Raw genomic sequence first — 22,019 nt, forward strand, 5'->3', positions numbered from 1 at the left:
ATTAAATTTGCAGAATAAATTTCCAGTGATACCTATTAAACCTTCATGATACAGACAGCAAACCCTTTTTACTATAAAAGTTCAATATTCTAAGATACATAAAAGCATATTTTAGTGATAATATCATTTTACTTTCACTTGATTTATTTTCCTTCAAAATATCTTAAAATTCATTAATATAAGAAACAGCTTTTGAACTCTACAAAACTCAACTCTATAAAATTCAACCACAAAAAAGGCATATAAAGGCATTTGCAGTCTGAAAATTATTTAAGTTGAAGAAGAAGGAGATAGCCAGAAGTTTGTACAGTTTCATACAAACTAAAAGTATCTATATGTGGGACTGCTCCAAAAGAGTTACCACATTTTAAATTGGCACCTTGACTTCAGTGTGCACATGCCTGTAGATTTTCCTCAGTGCTTCAAGTAATAGCTCCAAAACCACAGAACATTACGTGCAGTGTTGGTCTCCCACTGAGGCCCATAAAAACACTTTAATTTAGACTCACAATGCTGTGACTGACTGTGTACCTGAACTGCACAAACAGAAGATTCCCACTTGTTTCTTTGAGCTAAACTTGTAAAGGGGGCAAGTATGAGCAGTGCAATACCACAGATTTTGCTTCAGTAAAAGGGCTTGGTCCACAAGAAACAAGCTTCTTGAACCCATCCTGCTACTACAGGCTTTCACAGTGCAGCACACAGCTCTTGCTTCACTGACCCTGGCACAGCAGAAGTATTGCACCATTAGAACAGTCACAATACCATAGTTATACTCCTGAAATATTAACTTAAAGCTTCATTGGAAACTCCAGGCTACAAATACTGCTACATCAAAAGCTCTGAATTTTACTTGGAAGATCTCAGGTGAGAAAGGGAAAGGAAAGGAATTAGATAAAGCCTTTCATTATTCACAAATTCAGAGTATCATTGAAATACAACAGTTCTGCACTTCTTGTCACCTTTATTGTCTTTTGTATGCCAGAAACATCCTCTTTGTGTATCTGTGCATCCTATTTTGTGCATCATTGTTTGCTGAAGAGACTCTCTCAAACTCTGTGTAACTGGCCTACAGATATATACTAGGACAACTCAGGATGCTTGGAACCAAAACCTGTCAAAGCATCAAAGTGTCAAACACAGAATATGTCTACACAAAACCTCTTCTTCGATACTGTTCTGCAGAGATGGAAAGGCTAGCTTTAAATTAGGTTTAATGGCAGTAAATTAGGATAATGGCAGTAATTTAGTCACATGAACTTGGAGCTCAGCAAGGGCCAGATTATAGTTCTGTGAAAAGTAACTGTAAAGATTATCTTTAACCTTGATTTGGTAAATTTTAGGTATGTCAACTGCACTATGCAGTCACTTATTTGACTACAGGGAATGTACAACTTAGGTAAACTGGAATTATTGTTGGAATTATTGTTGGAATTAACAATTCCAAAAGTTATGGGGAAACACTAACTCTGTTCTTGGAACGGCATCTTTAAGAGCTGACTTTAACTGCTGCCACGGTATCACCATAAAGAAAAACTGAAGACTAGGTTTTAGGTCCATTGGTATCCACTGTATTGGTGTGTAGTCTCAGTTGTTCTTAACCTCTCTTATACCACTACTAAAGAACATTCCACATTTTCCCTAAACCTAAATAAGATCTATATGGCAAAAAATTGCAATATAAAAGTAGTTTCTGTAAACATTCAACAGTACAATGTTTGAATGAACACAAAGGTTCCTAACAAGAATTCAATGTTTTTCAAGAGAAACACATTTTCATACTGTAACTTACATTTAGACCGAAACTTTTCTGCCTCAGATTCTAACAACAGACCAATCAACTGAAGATATTTCTAAAGTAATGTGAACTTAGGAAAGAAAACTATGTGACTTTAGGGGCAGGGAAGCATGGAAATAGTTCTGTTTGTTAGATTAAAATTCATGCCATTTATTTATTTTGTATAAACCAAGATCTTCTCTTACCATCATGATTAGGATTTCCCAAAGTCCATGGCTCATCTGAGTCAAAATGAGTGTCTCCTCCAATTCCTGGCCCAGGGAAATATGCATGAGCCAAAAATCCTCCCTCCCCATCAAAGGGAGAGCTGTCTCCATGAAAACCTGATGCAAAAATGATTGTAATATCCACATCTCTCTTGCCATTTTCTAATTCAATATAAGGAACTTCTTCAAATGTTAGAGGAGTTACATTCTGCCACACATCGAAGGCACGGCGAATGGCTTTACGAGTTTCAGCATCACCTACTTTTGGAGTGACGTTCTTTATGCTGAAAGAAACAGAGAAACATTAAATAGATTAAATTTGACAGTGGTAAGTGACACTGCTTATATCCATTTCTCCCTCATTATTAAAAACACTGTGTTTGTAATAAAATATGTTAGTCTGGCATTATATCCTTTAAAAAGAGTATTTTTAAACAAACTGTTTAGCCCTTTATGCTTGAACATATTATATGTTAGCTAGGTTACTCTCAGCAGTACAAAAATCTTAGTTTTAGAAGATTAAAAATATTTAAAATGAAAAATTCTTAACAGTGGGATAACCAGATTAATCAACCACTGACTGTTTACCTCCTGGACCACAATTAGAATCCATCACAGCTAAAGAAGAGCTTGTCATTTCTGATCAAAAGAATAATGTTTCCAGTAAACTGAATTTTTAAGGTCTTAGTGAATCCATTAACAATAGCAGAGCTCCATACTGTGACCACCAACCAGTATTCACAAAGCCTTAAAAACAGTTCTTGTTGCATTTGTAGCTGGATAGATAATTCCTTATCAGAAACAAAGCCTTTTTATTTCAGTACAGACTAAGATACCCATTTACGATCTGATTACTTCTATAAATCTTGCATAAAGCTGTAGAATTCATCAGAGAAATCATTTTATAGATGACAATTATTTGTTATTTCAAAAATATATATTTAAAAAGAAATGTCAATCTCCACTACTTTTTCAAATGACACATACAAGAGAAAGGCAAAAAAACCCATTAGAATTACAGTTGAGTTCAGAGCCAGTTACTAGTAAATTATAGTGGAATCATCTTTTTTAAAAAATCTTTATTTATTTTTATTATTGGGTTCAAGAACAGAACGGCAATAATCAATTTCAGAGCTATCTGATTTCCTCCATCATTTTCATTTGATTCATATGGCCAGCAAAAAGTCTGTTAGGTTTGTGTCTGTTCTGCAACTGTTGCAATCAGATGCTCTTTGTTCATCTGACATGTGCTTGACTGAATATCCAGGCCAAATTTCAGAAATTACGTAGTTCCAGAGTATATGTAAGATTTATGTAAGTTTCATAGCATGGCGTGTTAATGGAGAACAAAAATATTTTCCCGAATAAACCTGGAATGATTGATTTGTTTGGTGCATTAAATATGCTCGATTATATGGTATTGTTTATATAAATGGAAATAAATCCTTCAAGTCTAATTTTATAGATTTGACTTCAAATATATAATATTTTGTTTATAGGTTCATGTAGAAAACATAAAATTACCTATTTTGACTTCCACTCAAAAATATTCATGTATTGAGTCCAATAATGCTAGTCTAACCAAAGCATTCTTTCTTTTTAGTCGGTATTTTTGTTCCAAAGAGATATCAAGACAGATTAGAAGATAGGGTACTGTAGAGAATCCACTGTTTCCCTTGACCTTTTGTTCCAAAGATGATTTAACCAGTCATTGCATACTTGTGCCTATTCTATTTGTCTAGCTTGTAACATTGGTTCTTGTTCTGCCTTTCTCTTTCACATACGTGAGCTTTAAGAACATTTTTTCCCCTTAAAAAAAGACATTTAAAAGATATTTCTGCACTGTAAATTTACTAGCTTTTTGTTGTCTCTTTGAAATTAAAAGTTTGAACTCTTTAAATCTCTTAGGATAAGACAATTTCTCCAGTCTATTAAATATTTTCTGTGATTTTTACTGAACTCACTCCAATTTTGCAATGTTCTTTTAAAACTGACTGTCAGAACTACAAAGTACTGTTGTATGGATCTTGCTGTCAGAGAGAAAAAGTCCTCTGATCTGTAGGTATAGCCCTAGCCTATACGATGTAAATGTCATGTGATTCAAATTGCTTTGTATGATGCCCTTTCTTCATAGTTAATTACCCATCAGTAATTTTATGATCAGTGTTGTGTTGATTTTCAGGTGATTAAAAAAATATTGGATGCACCAGACCAACTATCAGTGCCTGAAGAAGCCCTCTCTGAAAGTTTCCTCCTTTGTGAATTACTTTTTTGAGATGTTTTAGTTAGTAAATTTGTAAACTACTTAGCCTGTGCCCCTTGAGAACACATAGTATTTTACACCCAGAGTGTCATGTGCCACTGAATCAAAACACCTCACAAAGGCACACTTACACTGCCACTACCAAAAACTTGAAAGTAGTTAACCTGTTGCTATGCTAAGAATACCACTTACAAAGCCAATGAATCAACAGGCAAATGAATCAACAGGCTTTCACAGAAAACAGAATCTGTCTAGCAAAAGTGATATTTTGATGTAGGAAAGGTTCATCTGAAAGATACAGTTTATTATTTTTTCATTGTTCTGTGTTTAGGAATCTTAGTAACGGGTCAAAGTCACACTTTGGGGTTATTTAAACAGAGCAAAAGAAACTGGATAAAAACAAATTGGAATTTTGTATTGGTGGTAAATTGATTAATTACTTGGTCTAAAAGTGTTTGACTCACATTTTAAACCTTATCACTTTACACTTTCTTGCCTTTTCAGTGCACAGAATCTTTAGTTATTGATTACAAATGAAGAATTGAGCTATTGTGCTAGTTTCGCACACATTAACTAGTGGTGATTACCTATGATGCGAGACATTTTCTAGGGGATTCAGCTATAGAATTACTTTTGAAATAGCATCCGACATCTCACAATTCATTGTCAAGAAGAAAAATTTTTCAAAGCATACATTCTGTATTAAAACAAGACAGATTTCTGGCTTCCAAAACAACCTTCTGGAGAGGGTGAGATTATAGTGAAAAATGTAGCTTCTAAAAGGAATTAAACAAATTAGTAGTTATTCCAATATAAGAGTATTTCCAGAAAATTATTGTCCATTTTAACGTGTTTAACACAAGCCATGTTCTATCCTAAAAGGGCAAATTCCAATACTGTGTAACATGAAAGTTGAAATTGTCTAGCTGGGATCTCCTAGAATAATTCATCAATATAGACAATATGAAATCCAAGTTATTTTGCATTTCTTTCATAGTGTTCATCATATAATCTCCAAAGGGGAAGTACAATAAGAAGATCAAACCATACAGACAATGTATCAACTACCAGAGATTCTAGGACTCGTCTCTTAAAAGTCTTCAGTTTAGACATATCACTGCAAATAAAGTCTTATATGAACCCTTTCCTATTACATTCGGCTCTATATCTTGGAGACAACAGTAACTGTCACTGGTAACAGAAAAAAGAGGAACTGAGTATCTTACACTCAATATGTCCTGATAACGGAGCTCAAATAAAATAAGTGGAGGACATGCCAACTCAGAATCACTCCTCTAGCAAGCTGGCAGCACAGCAAGACAAAGGCCATCACAATAAGAAAACAGTATTACCTAAGTATTGCTTTCCTAACCTCCAAGTTTAGTGATAATTTCACAGAAAAGATGTTCAATAGAGAGAAAGATCCAATGCTGACCTTGACCAGATCATCAGTGCAACTTTATAAAGAGGCTGAAGAACATGCTTCCAATTCCTTCCAAAGCAAAAGTATTTTAGTAAGCAAAAGATGTTCTGTAAGTCGAAACATTTACTTCGATGTCATTTTTTACAAACTAAGAAACGGAGTGATGCTTTGTATGAATTTTGAAAGCTGTTATTCTTAGACAACCACAGCTATGTACCAACTGAATACTGTATTTAGTGGTTATTATTGCTGTTTGATGCAAACATGGTTTTCACCTTGATAGTTGCTTTAGGCATTACGGCTTTTAAATCCATGTCTGGCACAAGAAGAGTAAGATTTCATCAGTGATATGCACTTTTCACACTGATTTACTATTTCTACAGATGCCTGAAAAGTCTTGTTTTTGAGACTGTTATTCTGAAATCCTGAGTCCTGTTGATTTTAGAAAAGCTTTGGGTTTTCCTTCCCCTCCCCTTCCTTCCCTAAAATATCCTCCAAAAAATTAACGATGTTTCAGTGACACATTTTTGGCTGCCACAGCTCTAGTAGCCTTGCAAGGCTTTCAGGATATACCTCACTTGGGTGTGTAAAATCAGTCTTCTGAAATTTAAATACAACATTAAGTAGCACATATTTGCCATTAAATTTCACTGTTTCTTTTTTTCCTTCCTGAATTGTCATTAGAACCGCTCGTTACATTGTTCACATAAATTGCTATAATTCTGTATATAAAATCAACTCTTCTGACCCAAGCTAGACCCAAGAGGCAGTTCAGCAAAGGCTAGACAAAGCTTGAAATGCATAAAGCTTATTATTACTGCTTACCTTAGCAGTAATGGCCTCCACAAGAGTTGTAATAATTCAGTGACAGACTTCTTCATGGCTTGTAGACTTTGAAACTTCTATTCTCCACTGCATATAGTAAATACTGTTTTTGAATTGGTTCTATGCTAATTTGTGCATTAAATCCAGAGTACAAGATTAACAATATCTTGTTACCCTGTTCTGCTGATTAGACTGGATACCAACAAGTGCTTTTAGAATTATTAGATAATTATAATGATGCAAGATGATCTTTTATTTTTTTTAGAACATAAATATATCATTTAAATATAAATAATGAAAAATATTTCTACAATGTCATTTCTCTCAAACATTCCAAGATTTTCTTGGAGCAAAGTCACAAATTGGAACCCCCATTCTAGAGAAAGAAAGGACACAGAAGATAAAAGAGTAAGAAATTCAACTGAGTAGATAAAAAGATGCAGTCAGTAATCTGTTTGAAGTAGGTCAATTATAGATCTGTATTTGATATGAAACAGTTAAGATAAAATTAATTGAAACATAGTTTAATCCTGAAAAACTTGTTGAAACTACCTTCTCATTGCTGTTGCTGAGGGTCAAACCTAAACTGAACCAAAGCTTTTCTTTGGTTTTGGTTGTTTGGGTTTTTTTTAATCCCACTGTTACTTTTCTTGAAATTAATAGATTACGTCTGGTTGAAGGTATACTTCATTTTGTGCGGTCATTTCTCTAGAGATACTTTCTATCAAGTTGTTTCATTAATCTTTCACTGATGTGGGTTTTCTTAGCTTCAACTTTTTTCCAGTCTCACTTTGCTAACTCTGTAGCTGTAACCTAAGAATGTTTCTCAGGTAGCTCCTGCTTCAGCTGATTAAACCCAAGTCAGAACGATTGCTTTTGATTTTCTTGTTCTCTGACCACATTAAAAGCCAACCTACTGCTGCCATGTTGGAAAAAATTTCTAATTCTCTTGCCTCTTCGGTTTCGTGGATAATATTTTCCCCATAATTCATTAAAAGGAGATGAAAAGTGACAAAGATGAGATTTCCAAGATATAAAACCAAGATTAGCAAATCCCTTGACAGATAAATGCTTTTATAAGAAAGATACTCTAAGTAATACCATGTCCTAATTTACTACTAAGTAATTTAAAATTAATAAAATGCAACATAAATATTTACAATTGTAGTATATTGATATTCACATATTTAATTATTTCAGGATTGCTGAAGTAGGTAAGTATTAAAGAAATGAGAACTGATATTCTACAATATTCAAATTTTATATGAAAAAGATTGACACTAAAAAAACATATAGCGAAGAGCATTTTTTGTTAATTACACTGTGGAAAAGCATAACTAATTGGCTTAGTTGATTGTTACATAGGAATCCTCTCTCACAATTACAGTTATCCAGACTTTTTTCATTGCATAAATTTTAGAATCACCACAGTGTAATTTAATCTGCTTTTGTTAGGTATATTTCACGTGTCCTCCCTCCTTCCATTCAGAGGTTAGAAATGCTAAGGTATACAATACTGCTAACATCGTTCTTTAAGAAAAGGGCAAGCATTACCTTTTTTGGGAAAGGACTAAGCTTTAACAGAGGGATAAATATGCTTAAATCAACCCTCAGGAACTGAAATATTCCATTTTATTCACATTCTTAAACATTGCCTATAATGGCACTAGCAGATAACAGGTAGATAGATACTAGCAACTTTCCTGTGTACCATCAGGTTGACTAGAATTGCATTTTTTATGGTATTTCTGATTGAAAGCTGGTAGGAGATGACATTACAATGACACAAGAATGTTTAATAGAGCCTTAATTAGCATCTAATTCTGCATCCATGCTTACTACAAAAAGCTAATGCTTAGTCAGAAATCATAGCATCCCTGTCTCATTAGTCCTTAAGGTAGTCTAACAGGTTATGAGAATTTTATTGTAGAAAACAAGTAGTCTCTCTAGTACAAATTACTATTTTTCTAGATTTGCAGCTGTAAATCATCAGAGTTCCAGCAAAACATGTAAGTAGGAATGCTAAGAACTCATGGGTAGGTCATTTTGAAAACCTCTGTTATCAGAGAACGCTGAAAACTTCTTCACCATGCCACCCAGAATGTTTTACGTCTGGGGGTATCACTTCTCAATATGAATCTGGGTGCATTTTCTATACTACTGTATGCTCTGTGATACAGTAACAAACTTTGTTACTGACTTAAAATGGTAGGGCAGGATTCTAGAGCATATAGTGAAGTATTTCCACTGCCTTAAGGTCTTGTATGCCTTAGATGTACATGTGGAAAAAACTATATCAAAGTGCAGCTCAATCCTGTAAATGCTTCTGGCATGTTTCAAAATATACTAGTCAGGTACAACTGAAATAATACACAGAATATTGCTAGCCTATTGAAGGAAAGTTTTCAGACATTTCAGTTAATCACAAATTTGTTAAAGTTAGGAGGTTCTCAGCATCTGTGAAAAAAAAAATAATTTCCCCTTATTTCTGCTTTTAATTTCTAATGGAAAGACAACAGGATCATGTCTTGATGCTGAAACAGTATAATTCAAAAATAATGCACTGTGAATGTCATCACAATGCAAAGCTTGTGTTGTCATTTCAATATGGACACAGAGCTGACCTTTTTTTCATTCATTAGCAAAATAAAACCAAGGAGATTCAACATATACTGACTTTGTGACAAGTATAATTAATAAGGTATGTAATTCCTTGATTTAGGAAATATTTTCTAAATATTCCTCTTTAGCAGTACACTCACATTAAAAAAAATCTTGTTGCTACTTTCAATCAACAAAGTTTTATAAGTTTTTCTTAATCCAGTATTCTCTTACTCTTCAGTGTGGCTTTTAAACATCCAAGAAAAACTCTGTTTCCATATTCCACAGAACGTGGATCATTCAGACCATAGAAATAACTTAGTCTATTGTTAACAGGCAAGATAGGACTTTTCATCACATACTGAAGCTCCCCACTAGCATTAATTCATTTATCTGGACAGCATAAAGTTAGACATGTCCAAATCTGTTGTTTTTTGGAGAGCTGAAATCCAGGATGAATCCAACTTATTAGGAAAGAAAAAAGACACTAACCCAGTGTTAGATCCAGTGTCCACTGAAGTCAAGAAAAAGATTAAATTATTTATAGTTGGATGAAGTTACTGACCATCTACAGTTAAGTTTTCTCCATCAATTAAATTATTACATATTGTTGAACAATCAAATTGTTTTTTTTTTCCTCAAGACAGCAAAATAAAGCAGAAAAGCTTTTAAATTATCGTTTCATTTTAAATTGTTATGATTTCTAAGTAATGGTTGTAATTCAAGGTAAAGCTTGGCTTTTTAGAGAGTGTTCTCAAATTTTATTTGTAAAAGTGTTCTGCAGACTGAATATTCTAAGCAATTGGCCAATGACTGACTGCTGGAGTTAAAATTATGAATAGTATGCCCAGAATTCTGATGAGGAGGACTTTATATTCATTAATTCTCTGTCCAAAAAGTACATATAAACATGTTCTATTTTCACAAAGCTGGTTGCTTTATTCATTCACATTGTTGCTCCTTCTTTAAAGTACTGGATGATTTACTTCCCTAGCAAAAGAGAAGGCGATTGTTTTTTGAGAAAGAACCATAAGTGTCTTTGTAAATACCTCCTTAAAAAAATTTAAAAAATTTTTTAAAATCGCTTCATAGGTTTAATAGATTTCTTCTATGACTCTATATAATGATCAGAGATTGTTGTGTAACCCGATATGGTCTAAAACACTAAGGAAGAATCAAGACCATATCATTAAGATCTTCGTAGTCTGTTCTGTAATGGGGCTATAATTTTCATATACTCTAGATGTTTTCCATCACTCCCATACTCTGGCTGGTCAAAAAATTTCAAATAATCACTTTCTGTTTCTCTCTTTGTAAAAGTCATATTAGTATATAACATAAGTACTAATAATGTCTACAAGGTATACTGGCATGAACTATACCAGGCAGAAACCATACAGTAAGTAATATTGCTGTGTAACTTCATTAGAAACAGGAATTTTAGCAAACATCTTATTCACCAGTTCAAATGAGTGGAAAGCTGCATTCCCTGAGGGAGAGAAAGTATAAGTAATGCAGCAAAATGCCCATTCCATGCTGATGTTCCCAATAGTGGAAATTTGCATTTTGATGCTGTCCACACACACATTGTTTTCTAGGAGTAATTATCACCTAAGACGAAAATGTAATATGTGGCTAAAAGGACATAATTAAAGTAAATTATACTAGTAAGTCATTTCTTTGAAGCTCCATCTTGAAATTTTGCAGAACTGTTTCACCTTGAAAAATTACAAATTGAAAATATGGAAAATAAATTGTAAGTCAAATGTGTATCCATTTTGATCCTCTTAGTCATGATTACTGGGACATCTAAGAGGAATTATATTCTGAAAAACGTCAATTAATTTAAATTGAACAGATTCCCGGAGCAATTCTTGGGGAAAAAATTAAGTGACAGATAGAAAATGCTAGAGGAAAAATATAAGTAAACACAGTTTTAAATTCATTTATATGTGATTTTAATTCTATTTTTCTGTTAATAATGTCTTGATGTTCTGCCTGAAGTTATAATAATTTCATCTAAATAGAGCCTCTGAGCATATACTGTAAGACCAAGTAGCCAGACAGAGAGTGGTAAATGTAGCTGTTGGTCTTTTTCAAAGGGCTCCCCTCAGCACTGGAATTGCACCTATTTGATGCATTTAAAAAAGAACTCCACATCTGCAGATTTCACAGAGTCCATCAAGAGTTTATAAATCTACAGTACTAAATATTTTCTTGAAATAAGCAACAAAGAAGTAATTTTTAAAAGCTTGCCTACTCTACTCCAATCAAAACCCTTGGCAAAAAAAATCACCAAATATTTTAGGAAAAGCCATTAACTCCTGTTAAGGTCTGCTCATCTGTTGGTCTTTTTTTAACATAGTGGGTATGTCCACAAAATATTTTTTTTTGCTATTACTCTTCCTGTTCAGAAAAGCTGGTGAGTACAGTCCTATGATAACTGTGATGGATGGCATCTTTTTTATTGTTTATTCTGTGTTTCTGTTCGGGGGGGGAGGCCGGCAGGCTTGGTTTTGAGGGTGTTTTTTGTGGGGTTTTGGTTTTGGTTTCCAGAAAAGTGGAAGAGGTAGCAGACACTGAAATGAGGGAGAAATCGCTCTTTGTTTGGAGGAATTACTAAGCTTGCTTAGCAGGCACACCAGACTACAAGGTTCAACTGGCCAGGAAGACACAGAACGAAGTTGGAAACCTGAAGGTTATAAAAAGACTGAGAAGTGGCACTGAGAAAAATGGAACAGACAAGTGATGCTACAGATATGATCAAAAGTTTAGGGAACAAAAAAACTTAAAATCCAGTTGACTGGTATTAAGCCTGTAAGCAGGGAATTGCTGGGAACAAAGCAGGTCAGGAGAAGCGTGTACAGAATTTTATTTATGTTTTTGTTGTCCTTATTTGCTTTGAGTTATTTTTTTAATTCAGAAAGATTACTATTGTATTTTTTATTCTAATAAAATTTGGGTTTTCTACTTTAAATGTCTTTGGTCCATAATTCATCACAAAAAATATTATAGGCTTATTCACTTCAAAGCTCTGGTTGACTGGAGGTCTTGTCAAAGTGAGAGAGTTAACATTTTACAAAAGGGAAAGCAGGAGGTAAAGAATTGCTATAAATTCTTCAAAGTGAGAAAGATTACTAGATAGTTGCCACATAGTTTAATACAGGGCACCCTCATTTGTTATTATGATTAATGCCTTGGGTGATAGTACAGAAGATATACAAGTGGTAGGATTTACATTGTTGTGAAAAAATCCTGTAATGAAATAAAGAATCAGACTCTGTACAAATCACAGTGATAGAAAAACACACTTATTTGCAGGTGACCATGCATGCCTTGTCATATGTGTGCACACACACTACATTTAAATTTAAAATGCAGATAAATGTAAAGTGCTGTAGGTGGGCATTCTTATTCTAACTAACTATGCATTACATTTACATTAATAATAAGGACTCCAGCCAATGCAACATACTAATCTCAGGGCAGTCAGTTCTCTATTGCTTGAAGTTACATCGCTGTGTACTGTCTTAAAATAGAATTCTCCAACTCAGATATAAGCCATAGTATTGACACAGAGTTACTAACAAAACTGTATCTTCACTGTGGTATGAAGAACAGTCTATATGACCATTAGAGCTTATAAACTTAAAGTTTAATACTTATATGGGTTCATGAATAATGGCACCAGTTAATGAATCTGAAAACTATTTTATCCCTCAGAACTTGCCCTTGTTAGATATTACAGGAATCCCAACAAGGCCATCTAAATTTTCAAACAGGCTGTAGTGGAGTCCTTGGTTTGCTGACAAATTACAGATTTTATATTATATACACGACACTTTCTTTGGTTGACAGAGCTCTAGCAAGTACACAGTTTGCATCTAACTTCCCTTGCAAAGATCAGTTTTGACAGTAGGCAACATACTGTGTAAACTACACGGCAGACACAAAGGGTTATGCAGATGTACACCCCCACACATACCTCTATGCCCATCATCCTGTAGGCAGGAGAAGGCTGGGACAGTGACTCACCAAATTATAATCAAATTCATTTGTACTTAAAACAGACCTGTAGGCACCTACATTTTGCAGAGACTGACTCATTTCAATAACCTGTTTTACATACCTAAATTAGAGATCTGAGTTTCATTACAGCGCTCCTAGTTTCAGAGCAATATTCCCTAAGAAGTTGCCAAGAGGGTTGAAAGGTAAGTTTAAGGACATATTGGGTGTTAAATCAATGTTGAAAGCTTCAGAGAATTTACCGGTTACTAAATGCATGCAATTTGAATCCAAGAAAATAATTTGGTTCTTATGTAGCACATACACACTTATCCGACAGTTATCCAAATCAGATCCAATCCAAAACTTCTCAAAATACTAAAAAATATGTCAGAAATTTATATTTAGTTTAAATTAAAAGTCAGCACTACTAGTGACATTTATATATCTATATGAATATCTTTTGTACCTGTAAGTGATATGTTTGTGTTGCCATTTCTGTCCTGTTAACGCATAGCGTTTCCGACGAATGTTAAATTTGGAGCTACCCCTTGTTTGGTCAGGCACACCACATCGAGGTTTCTTCATCCAGCTGCAAGAAACAGCACCACATAGTTAAAGCAACCTGAAAGAAAAATCATAACCACTGCACCCAACTAATAAAACCTTAACATCTTTTCAAAGTTACAGTATTATCAATTTTGTGTCTGCATGCAACAATGACTAACAAAAGAAACAGCTATCTTGTTACCAGATGTATAGTTTGTGGAACTTCACTGCATCCCGTGACATTCAGAAATTAATTTCTTTGCTGTCATTTTTCCTAGTTTTCTTTTGCTACAACCTCTGAACAAGGACTTCATAACTGCTATGCTATGATATTTAAACAAGCCTCGAGTTCTTTTAATCAAAGAGCCCATTCAACTGCCAGAATTTTTTTTAATTCAAGATACTGAAACTGTTAACTTTATGATACTATTATCATACTTCTATCTTACTCTCTTTCCACACAAAGAGTAGCTCATTGCAACTGTAAGCTCCTAGCGGAGATATTTAGCTCAAGAATTCTGCATAAGAGTATTTAATTCTCTGCACAAAATCAAGCTGAAAAGGTCTAAATCACAAACAAAAATGACCATTGCAGCAGCACCAGGCTTTCCACAGAAGTGCTCGATTTTTACAGTGGCCTTCAATATTTCAATATTTTCCAATAGTTCAAAAACTTCAAATTTGTCAGCATTCCAAATATGTCAAAATTAGGATGATATCTAATTCAAAAGCATGAGTTCAACAGCAATATCATTGAACCGTTTCACAATTGTATAAGGGTTTGTTTATTTTGAGTAAAAGTGAAAAAAACTCAACAGAAATTATTATTTTATATGATGTAAATAGCTGCAGGATAATTTACCATCAGGAAGATAGTAAGATTAAAGACATTCACTGCATATGTAAAAGACAAATCTCCTCTATTACTGTTCCAGTTCATTTGACTTTACTTCTATCATGCCAAATAATTACTGAAGCAAAAGCTATAGTTTTCTGACGGTATTTATTTCAAGAGTAGTCATACCCAATATTCACACTGACATGAATGAATTTGTGACCATGAAATGGGCATTTAAGCATTGTTTCATAAATAAATATACACACAGCAGCTGTATGTATTTATGACTGAATGACAGAAAAGTAATTTGAAGTGTCATCTCAGAACATAGACTGCTTTTAAAACATGCGCAGGTAACAAAATCTCAAAAAAATACAACCAGCCAACCATCTTTCATCTTTTTCAGTAGATATTCTTAGTTCAATGTATGCAAAATGAAGAAAATCATCTTGTTTTGTCCAAAAGAAAACACGGAATATTTGCAGTATAAAGGAGTAGTGTGTGTGTGTATAAAAAAAATACACGGTTTAACGAATCACAGAACCACAGAATCATAGAATGGTTTGGGTTGGAAGGGACCTTAAAGACCATCTGATTTCAAATCCCCTGCCAGGGAAGAGATAACTTCCACCAGACCAGGTTGCTCAAAGCCCCATCCAACCTGGCCTTCAACACTTCCAGGGATGGGGCATCCACAGCTTCTCTGGGCAACCTGTGACACTGCCTCACCACCCTCATCGTGAACAATTTCTTCCTAGTATCTAACCTAAACCTCCCCTCTTCCAGTTTAAAGCCATTACCCCTTGTCCTATCACTACAGACCCTTCTAAAATGAAATCATTGATTTTTCAATGATTTCAACTCAAGGAATGAGATGTGCATTGTAAGTTTTACACCTCCTAATACAAGACAAACCATACTGCACACCGAATTAATTTTTAGAGATGGGCTAATCCAGTCAAAATCAGCCCCACTCATTTTCATAAACCTGTGTGAAGAGGTTTAAAAGTACAGCCAGACTTATAGCACTTCTTATATGCTGCAGTTATGGATATATAGCAAACTATTGTTTAAATGCATAAGTGGGAGTTAAGCTCATCAGCCTGTGGGAAAATACAAAATTTTACTGATAGTACCAAAACGGCACTGCACCCCTCCAGCACTGATAAAAACCATAGAAGTGCCTGAAAAAACTTTGGTGGGTGACACATCCATCAAGTAGTGCAAGTGGGGAAGCCTAAACTTATGAATTTGACTGCTTGAACTGAAGAGACTGAGTTCATAGTTACCTGTTTCAAATAAGAAACACAGAATGATTTGCTCTAATTTCTGGTCAGAATAATTACAAAGCACGCATGGCACATAAAACAGCTGACTATTATTTGTATTTGCAAGGAAGGCAACCTTCTTGCCCTAGTGTCTGCAAAGACAATGCTGCAAAAATCTGTAAAACTTTACCCCACCAGTATTTGCTGAAACACCTTGCAACTTTACTTCAGGTTCATCTGTTTTTTTTAAAAGAAGTGTCAATTCAACAAAGCAGACTTTAGCAATTTCTGGGATGAAATATTACTGAAAAGTTTAACTTGCTCTAATAATAAAAGAAAATGAAGGAAAGAAGCAGATCTTAGTTACAGAGCAAAGGGCAGTTCTATTCTTCTTAGGAAAATGGTATCGTATTTACACTTCAGAAAATGAGACTAAATTGGCTCAGACCTCAGAAAACTTTTAGACACATTGTCAGTAATACTTTTGCAGAGTGCATGTTAGATTAGCATTCAGTTATCATGTATTTTAATGACAGAGTATTTTTAAATTATGCTGTTGAAACTGCATACACACATTGCAGAAAAAGACATATACATAACAAAAGATCAGTGTTCTCACCTTAAGGTGACATCACTACATCAAAAGAAAGAAGTAAGGAGTAAAGCAAAAACAAATAACTCCTATATTTTGCTAGAAATACTGTACAAAAAAGCCAAGGTCCTGTATGAAATACATAATATATCACTTAGAGTTGTATTGTTTCAAAGACAATTACTTTAAATCAATTGAATCAGACCTCCACCCCCAAAAAATTTAAATTATTTAGCTTAACTGATGGAGATCCATTTTAATAACAGGGTTTGCTCACTGGCAAGCCAGGGGCAGTTAAGTGTAAATATTCCAAGTTGTGAATTTAAAAATTGATCTTTAAAGCTGTTATTGAAAAAAATCTCTCAAGTTATGTCAAAGGTTCCATACTCTTACAGAAAAAAATGTTAGCATAAAATGTGTTACACTTAAGATTTAATATAAAAAGCCAAGAACAGTAGGTAGCATGGATTCAAAATTCAACATTATATTATCTTACTAGAACTACTGACAATCCATTTTTAGCAAAATAAAACAAAGCCCAAAACAACACATTATGAAATTCGAACAGTCACACTTTGCTCTTACATTGATTTTGAAGTGGTATGTACCTATCAAGAACATTATGCTTGTATCCTTATCAGTTTGGATGGGCAGTAGACATTTCATGTTGTCATGCTGTCTGCCCCAGTAATGTTCTTACTGGTCTTCCGTGAGGACTGGGACTGTGCTTCACACACAATATAAATCCCAATGTAAATCAAATGGAAGCTTTTGCACAAATGGTCAGGAAATTATCTTCATGTAAAATCTAAGGAAAGATGCAATTTGCAGCTGAGGAGTTGAACTATCACCAAATCTACCACCTAGATCTCAGCTGAGCTAAGTTTAGCAGTCAGAATTTTAAACAAATTTTTGCATGGTTATTATTGGAGTTCAATATTTTCTAGCACAGAAATGAGGTAAAATGTTAACAATTTCTGGCACATAATTTTCCTTTTTTTAAAAAATACGTTAAAAATATTTTTTTAACAGTAATTGTTCTCACACTGAGCAGGAGAAAGACTTCTGTCAGTAGTAATCATTAATGCTCATGACATTTGGGGATACTTAGTGTGTAATATGGTCTTCCATCTTGGGGAGGAATTGTCAAACAAAGCATTTCTATATATAGCTGCTTTTAACATAACATGATTAACGTCTCCCATGTTCTTGATTGCTTGTTAGAATTTATTTTTTTTGAAATAATTGTTTTTAATTTTAGAAAGGTGCATACTGATAATCATTTTGCCTCTCTTTCATCTGTTTTTTTTCTGAACTTGTAGAAATATTTTATACAGCAGCCCCTCAAAATTAATATTTTATCAGTATGCAATAAGGATGCTTACTTGTGATTAAGGTACTCTATCTGTAGACTATGTCACATCAAATTCCTCTCTTAGCCCCATTAGTCTGAATCTTGAGGAGCTATATAAGTCTAGAGAATTAAAAGTTTAGACTCGCAGAAAATCTGAAAAGATTAAAATAAAAAGTGCAGCAAAACTGTAATGCTCTTCCAGCAAAGAGCAAGCTGAAATTGAACTTCTCATAACTCTAGCCAGTTGCCTAACAATATTTTGGTTTTTGAGGGTTAAGAGGAAGGATCTCTTTCTGTCTCTTCACTTTCTTAAGACTTCAGGAAAAAGTTTTGGTCTAACGCGGAATCAAAACGTTAAAAAACCCTACGTTCGGTTAAACACTCCCCCTCATTTATCCCTAATGAAAACTGCTGCTTAGGTGGTATAATTATTTTGTTGTTATTGTAGGGATTTGGGGTTTATTTGGGAGAGTTATAGCAAAAAAGGAAAATAAAAGGGAGAGTCCAACTTGACTTAGTGCAACTTGATTTAGTGACTGGAAAAACTATAGACATTTATTTCAGAAAACTACTGAATCATACCCTTAAACTTCTTGTGAGGAGAGATAGACATGTTTTCTAAACATCCTTACTCTTCCCTACTGTGCTCTGGTATTACAGGACTTTACTGACAACCCTTTAAGTAACAGGAAGCAGTCAAAGAGTGATGTAAAATATTGTATTTCAGCCCCGTTAATGATGACGATTTGTTTGTAAAGCTTCTCGTTAAATGTTTGCTGAGGGTACAAGACCTTATGTATAGCTTTTCTACAAAAACATTTACTAATAAAACAGACCACTGAGTCAATTTCAACAGTTCACCATTCACTCTTACTCTGTGACTGATAATTAATATATAAACAGCTGAGATCACACATAAATATGATTACATCTTAATTATGAAACTTGAACTTGGTTAGAAGCTCATCTGAGCATTAAAATAAGCACATTTGCCATTTATTTATAAAGGATGACATTAAAATAAAATGAATGTTTTGCTACTCTTGCATAGATTTGGTCAGCATCCTATGCACAACCATTCTATCTGTATACCAAGACGTTCGTAATGTACCCCTTGAAACGGCAAAACAGGTTTTGGAAATAACTTGTATAGCAGTTTTAAGAAAAGACAACATCTAGTCTTTTTCTCCTTAGTATGTTTGGTTTAGGGATGTGAAAGACCAGAATGCCAACACTGGATCCATTATCAGAAGTCTCCTTTTTAATGAATCATTGACTGTGTTTGGTAATATGTAAATGAATCAGAAAACACTGTGGCATCCCATGAAAATGTCAGACAGTATTTTCATTCAGTTTGCCATTGTCATGATACTTGTATTCAAAATGTCCCTCATATTTTTATGCTTTATAATGATGTTTCTTCCTACCACTCACTCTTCCTTATCCCCAGCAAACAAATTAAATATAGCAAAAATAATTGAATGGTGTGTGGTAGGGGGAAGATGAACACTGTTCATATTTATGCATACCAAAATATGCATTGAGGGATTATCTTTTTCTCAGAGCAACAAAATCCCCCCAGGAGACTTTTGATGATGATGCTGCAGAACATTATTTGTCTGTTAATATCCCCAAAGTTGGTTCCTGTCAAGTTACTACTATAACTTCTCTTAATTGTTTGTCCTTCTGAAGATGAAGAGGCACATCTTATTGTCTTCTCAAGACATGCTAGAGAAGCAGGCAAATCCTCAAGCACAAGATGAGAATATATTCTTTTTATGAGGTTCCTGCTGTACTCTTTATCTTGTAATCCCAGCATTGTCTATGATTAAAACATATTCATCACAGAGAAACAAATGGTAAACCGTCACATATTTCCAGTCAAAAGAGAGTAAATATACTTTCTGTGTATATGGAAGGGAAAATTATTTCAAACATTTACAAAATACTACCATAAATGAACAATTGAAAAAAAAATATTTATCCTTTGTTATGTAGTCATATCTCCCAAGAATATTCAGTGGTGTTAATTGATGGTAACTTGAGGCCACAGTTTATTTTAATGAGCTTGGTTTTTTACTCAACACCAATGCAAATGTGCCAAGTCTTTAAGAATCAGTTCTGTTCCCAACTTGACTCAAGTTAATGCACCTCCAAACGTGTAAGTAAATGCAGAATTCATCCAGCATGAGTTATATGTACCTAAGATTTGCCGTGCTTTAATATAGCTTTCTGTGTTGAAGAAAATCATGTATCCAAAACATTTGGAAGACTCAATATCCACCAGATTGTAAAATTAATGTTTTGGACTGCTGCACAGATGGATTCCTTTGTCTCTTACATAGCAGAAGTAGTGGAAACAACCTTGCTGACATGCTAGCCAACAAGCCCAATTTACCAAACATAAGCCACTTCCCTTTGCAATTAAAGTTTTGTTTTGGTTTGGTTTTTTCCAACTCGCTAGCTGATACTCTAAGAGACGGTCTCTGCTTTTCCTTAGGTTACTACTTTCTATCTTCTCTGTACTGCCAAATGTGAACAGACTATTTTCCTTTTAGTGAAATATATTGCCTCTTACAAAGCTGCCACTAATGTGTCTTTAAAAGGCTACTAGCGACTGGTATAGCAGCACTCTCCCCTCAAGGATCAATCACTGAAGCTGTAAAAAGAGTCTAGTCTCTCCACGCTGCAGATTGGATCATAAACATACTTTTGAGTATGGTTCTCTCACAAGGCATTTACTGCTATTGCACTGCGTGTTCTAAGGTCCTTTAAATTCCTAAACTGAGGGATGTGTGATCAACTCACCTCCCCTTAGGGCAGCCCTAAAATCTGCTTTCCTTTATTGCTTTTCAATGCAATAATGCATGTGCCAGTGGAATAAAATGATTTTTCCAATCCTGCCAGCATTTTGGGTAGTCTCTTCCCTGAACTCTAAATGATAGAAAAATCATTCATGACAACTACTTTAGCAAAAAAGAGTAACGAAAGATGACACATCGTGTTGGGGCTGGTAATCGGGAAATGAAGGAGGATTTTTTTTTCCCCACTAAAAGGCAGTTTAGAGAAGTAGTAGAAACATATTTCAATAAAGTAAATGTTGGATATGTAGTGACAGTACTACTTTGGCATTGCTTGCTTTTCAAGCAAAGTAACTTTTTCTAAAATCACAAGATAATCTTTATTGCATTTTAACTGGAATGAGTCCAACAAGCACTTGAAATCTTAATCCCAGATACATTTTCTTAATTGTGAACTAATAGTCTTTTTTTTTTTTAAATTTTCCTGGCACATTTAAAAAATTTGGCATAGTATATACTTGTTTGGAGGTGTCTTCTAATAGCTCTGTTTCACAAAGTTTCTCGGTATTCAGTCTGTCAGTAAAATCGGACACTGCTGGCCTTACACAACTTCAGAATTACAAGCGGCATGCAAAACTAATCCAATTGTACTGCATGCTAAAATGACCACACCTGGCCTTTTGTTACTGGAAACCATTAAATGAATGAGCCAGTGGAGTGTGCTAGAATATTTTTCATTGAGGATAAGGAAATTTATACTAAAGATTTCCAGTAAGAAAAGACTCTTTCCACTGTGAAACATTTCATGAATTCTTGCCAATTTTCAGTAAGTTTCTACACTTCCACATTGATAACATTTCGGCCCTTTCTTTAGACAACCCTGAATCATTTTCCTTACAATCACATGCCCAAAGGCAGACCGCAGTTAGGCAGGTGACTACCTGCTACCATGAAATACAGAAGATAAAAAAAGAAGGCAAGGAAAGAGGGAAACATTTTAACTCCCCATCTGAAGCTGCAACACTATTTGGATATCCCAGTCACCCTGCTTCATGTGTTATAAAACCTTTCCAGTTCTATTTTACCCTGCTTGAAACAGAAAAGTCAAGAGCAGTTCAGTACTGGTTACTTACTCAATTGTGTTCCTGTCCACTTTTCCTGTCATATTAATGCCATAGAACTGCTGCATGGCAGCTATAGCTGATTGCATGGTTTCTGCAGAGCGCAACACCGACATTCGGGGGTCAGTTGGTGGAAGGTAGCCATACTTTTGTAACCATACCTGCAATGACAAGTGCAGTGGCTATTAAATAGAAATTAAAGGTAAATAAAATCCTCCCTAGTAATCAGTTTTGTACCATATATAATGAAACTTCTAATTCACCAAGCATAAACCCTGTTAGTTTGGGGTCTGGTTTTTGTTGTTTGGGTTTTTTTGTTTGTGGGGTTTTTTTTTTTGGTGGTGTGTTTTTTTTCAGAGAAGAACTTCTTTGGGC

At 34.5% G+C, this 22,019-nt stretch overlaps 1 protein-coding gene across 1 annotated transcript in view; it reads right to left on the reverse strand.

Annotated features, from left to right (window-relative positions):
- Positions 1 to 21,814, reverse strand: part of MMP16 (matrix metallopeptidase 16 (membrane-inserted)) — a 92,330-nt gene extending 70,516 nt beyond the window's left edge. The window contains exons 1-3 of the mRNA XM_009701887.1: positions 21,657 to 21,814; positions 13,591 to 13,713; positions 1,984 to 2,288 (exon numbers count right to left, since the gene is read on the reverse strand). Coding sequence (XP_009700189.1) covers positions 1,984 to 2,288; positions 13,591 to 13,713; positions 21,657 to 21,760 — 532 coding nt within the window. The 5' untranslated portion in view covers positions 21,761 to 21,814. The remainder of the gene's footprint in view (positions 1 to 1,983; positions 2,289 to 13,590; positions 13,714 to 21,656) is intronic.
- Between the last annotated feature and the right edge of the window lie 205 nt (positions 21,815 to 22,019).

This window comes from Cariama cristata, unplaced genomic scaffold (genome assembly GCF_000690535.1).
Source record: "Cariama cristata isolate BGI_N322 unplaced genomic scaffold, ASM69053v1 scaffold636, whole genome shotgun sequence".
Taxonomy (NCBI): Eukaryota; Metazoa; Chordata; class Aves; order Cariamiformes; family Cariamidae; genus Cariama; species Cariama cristata.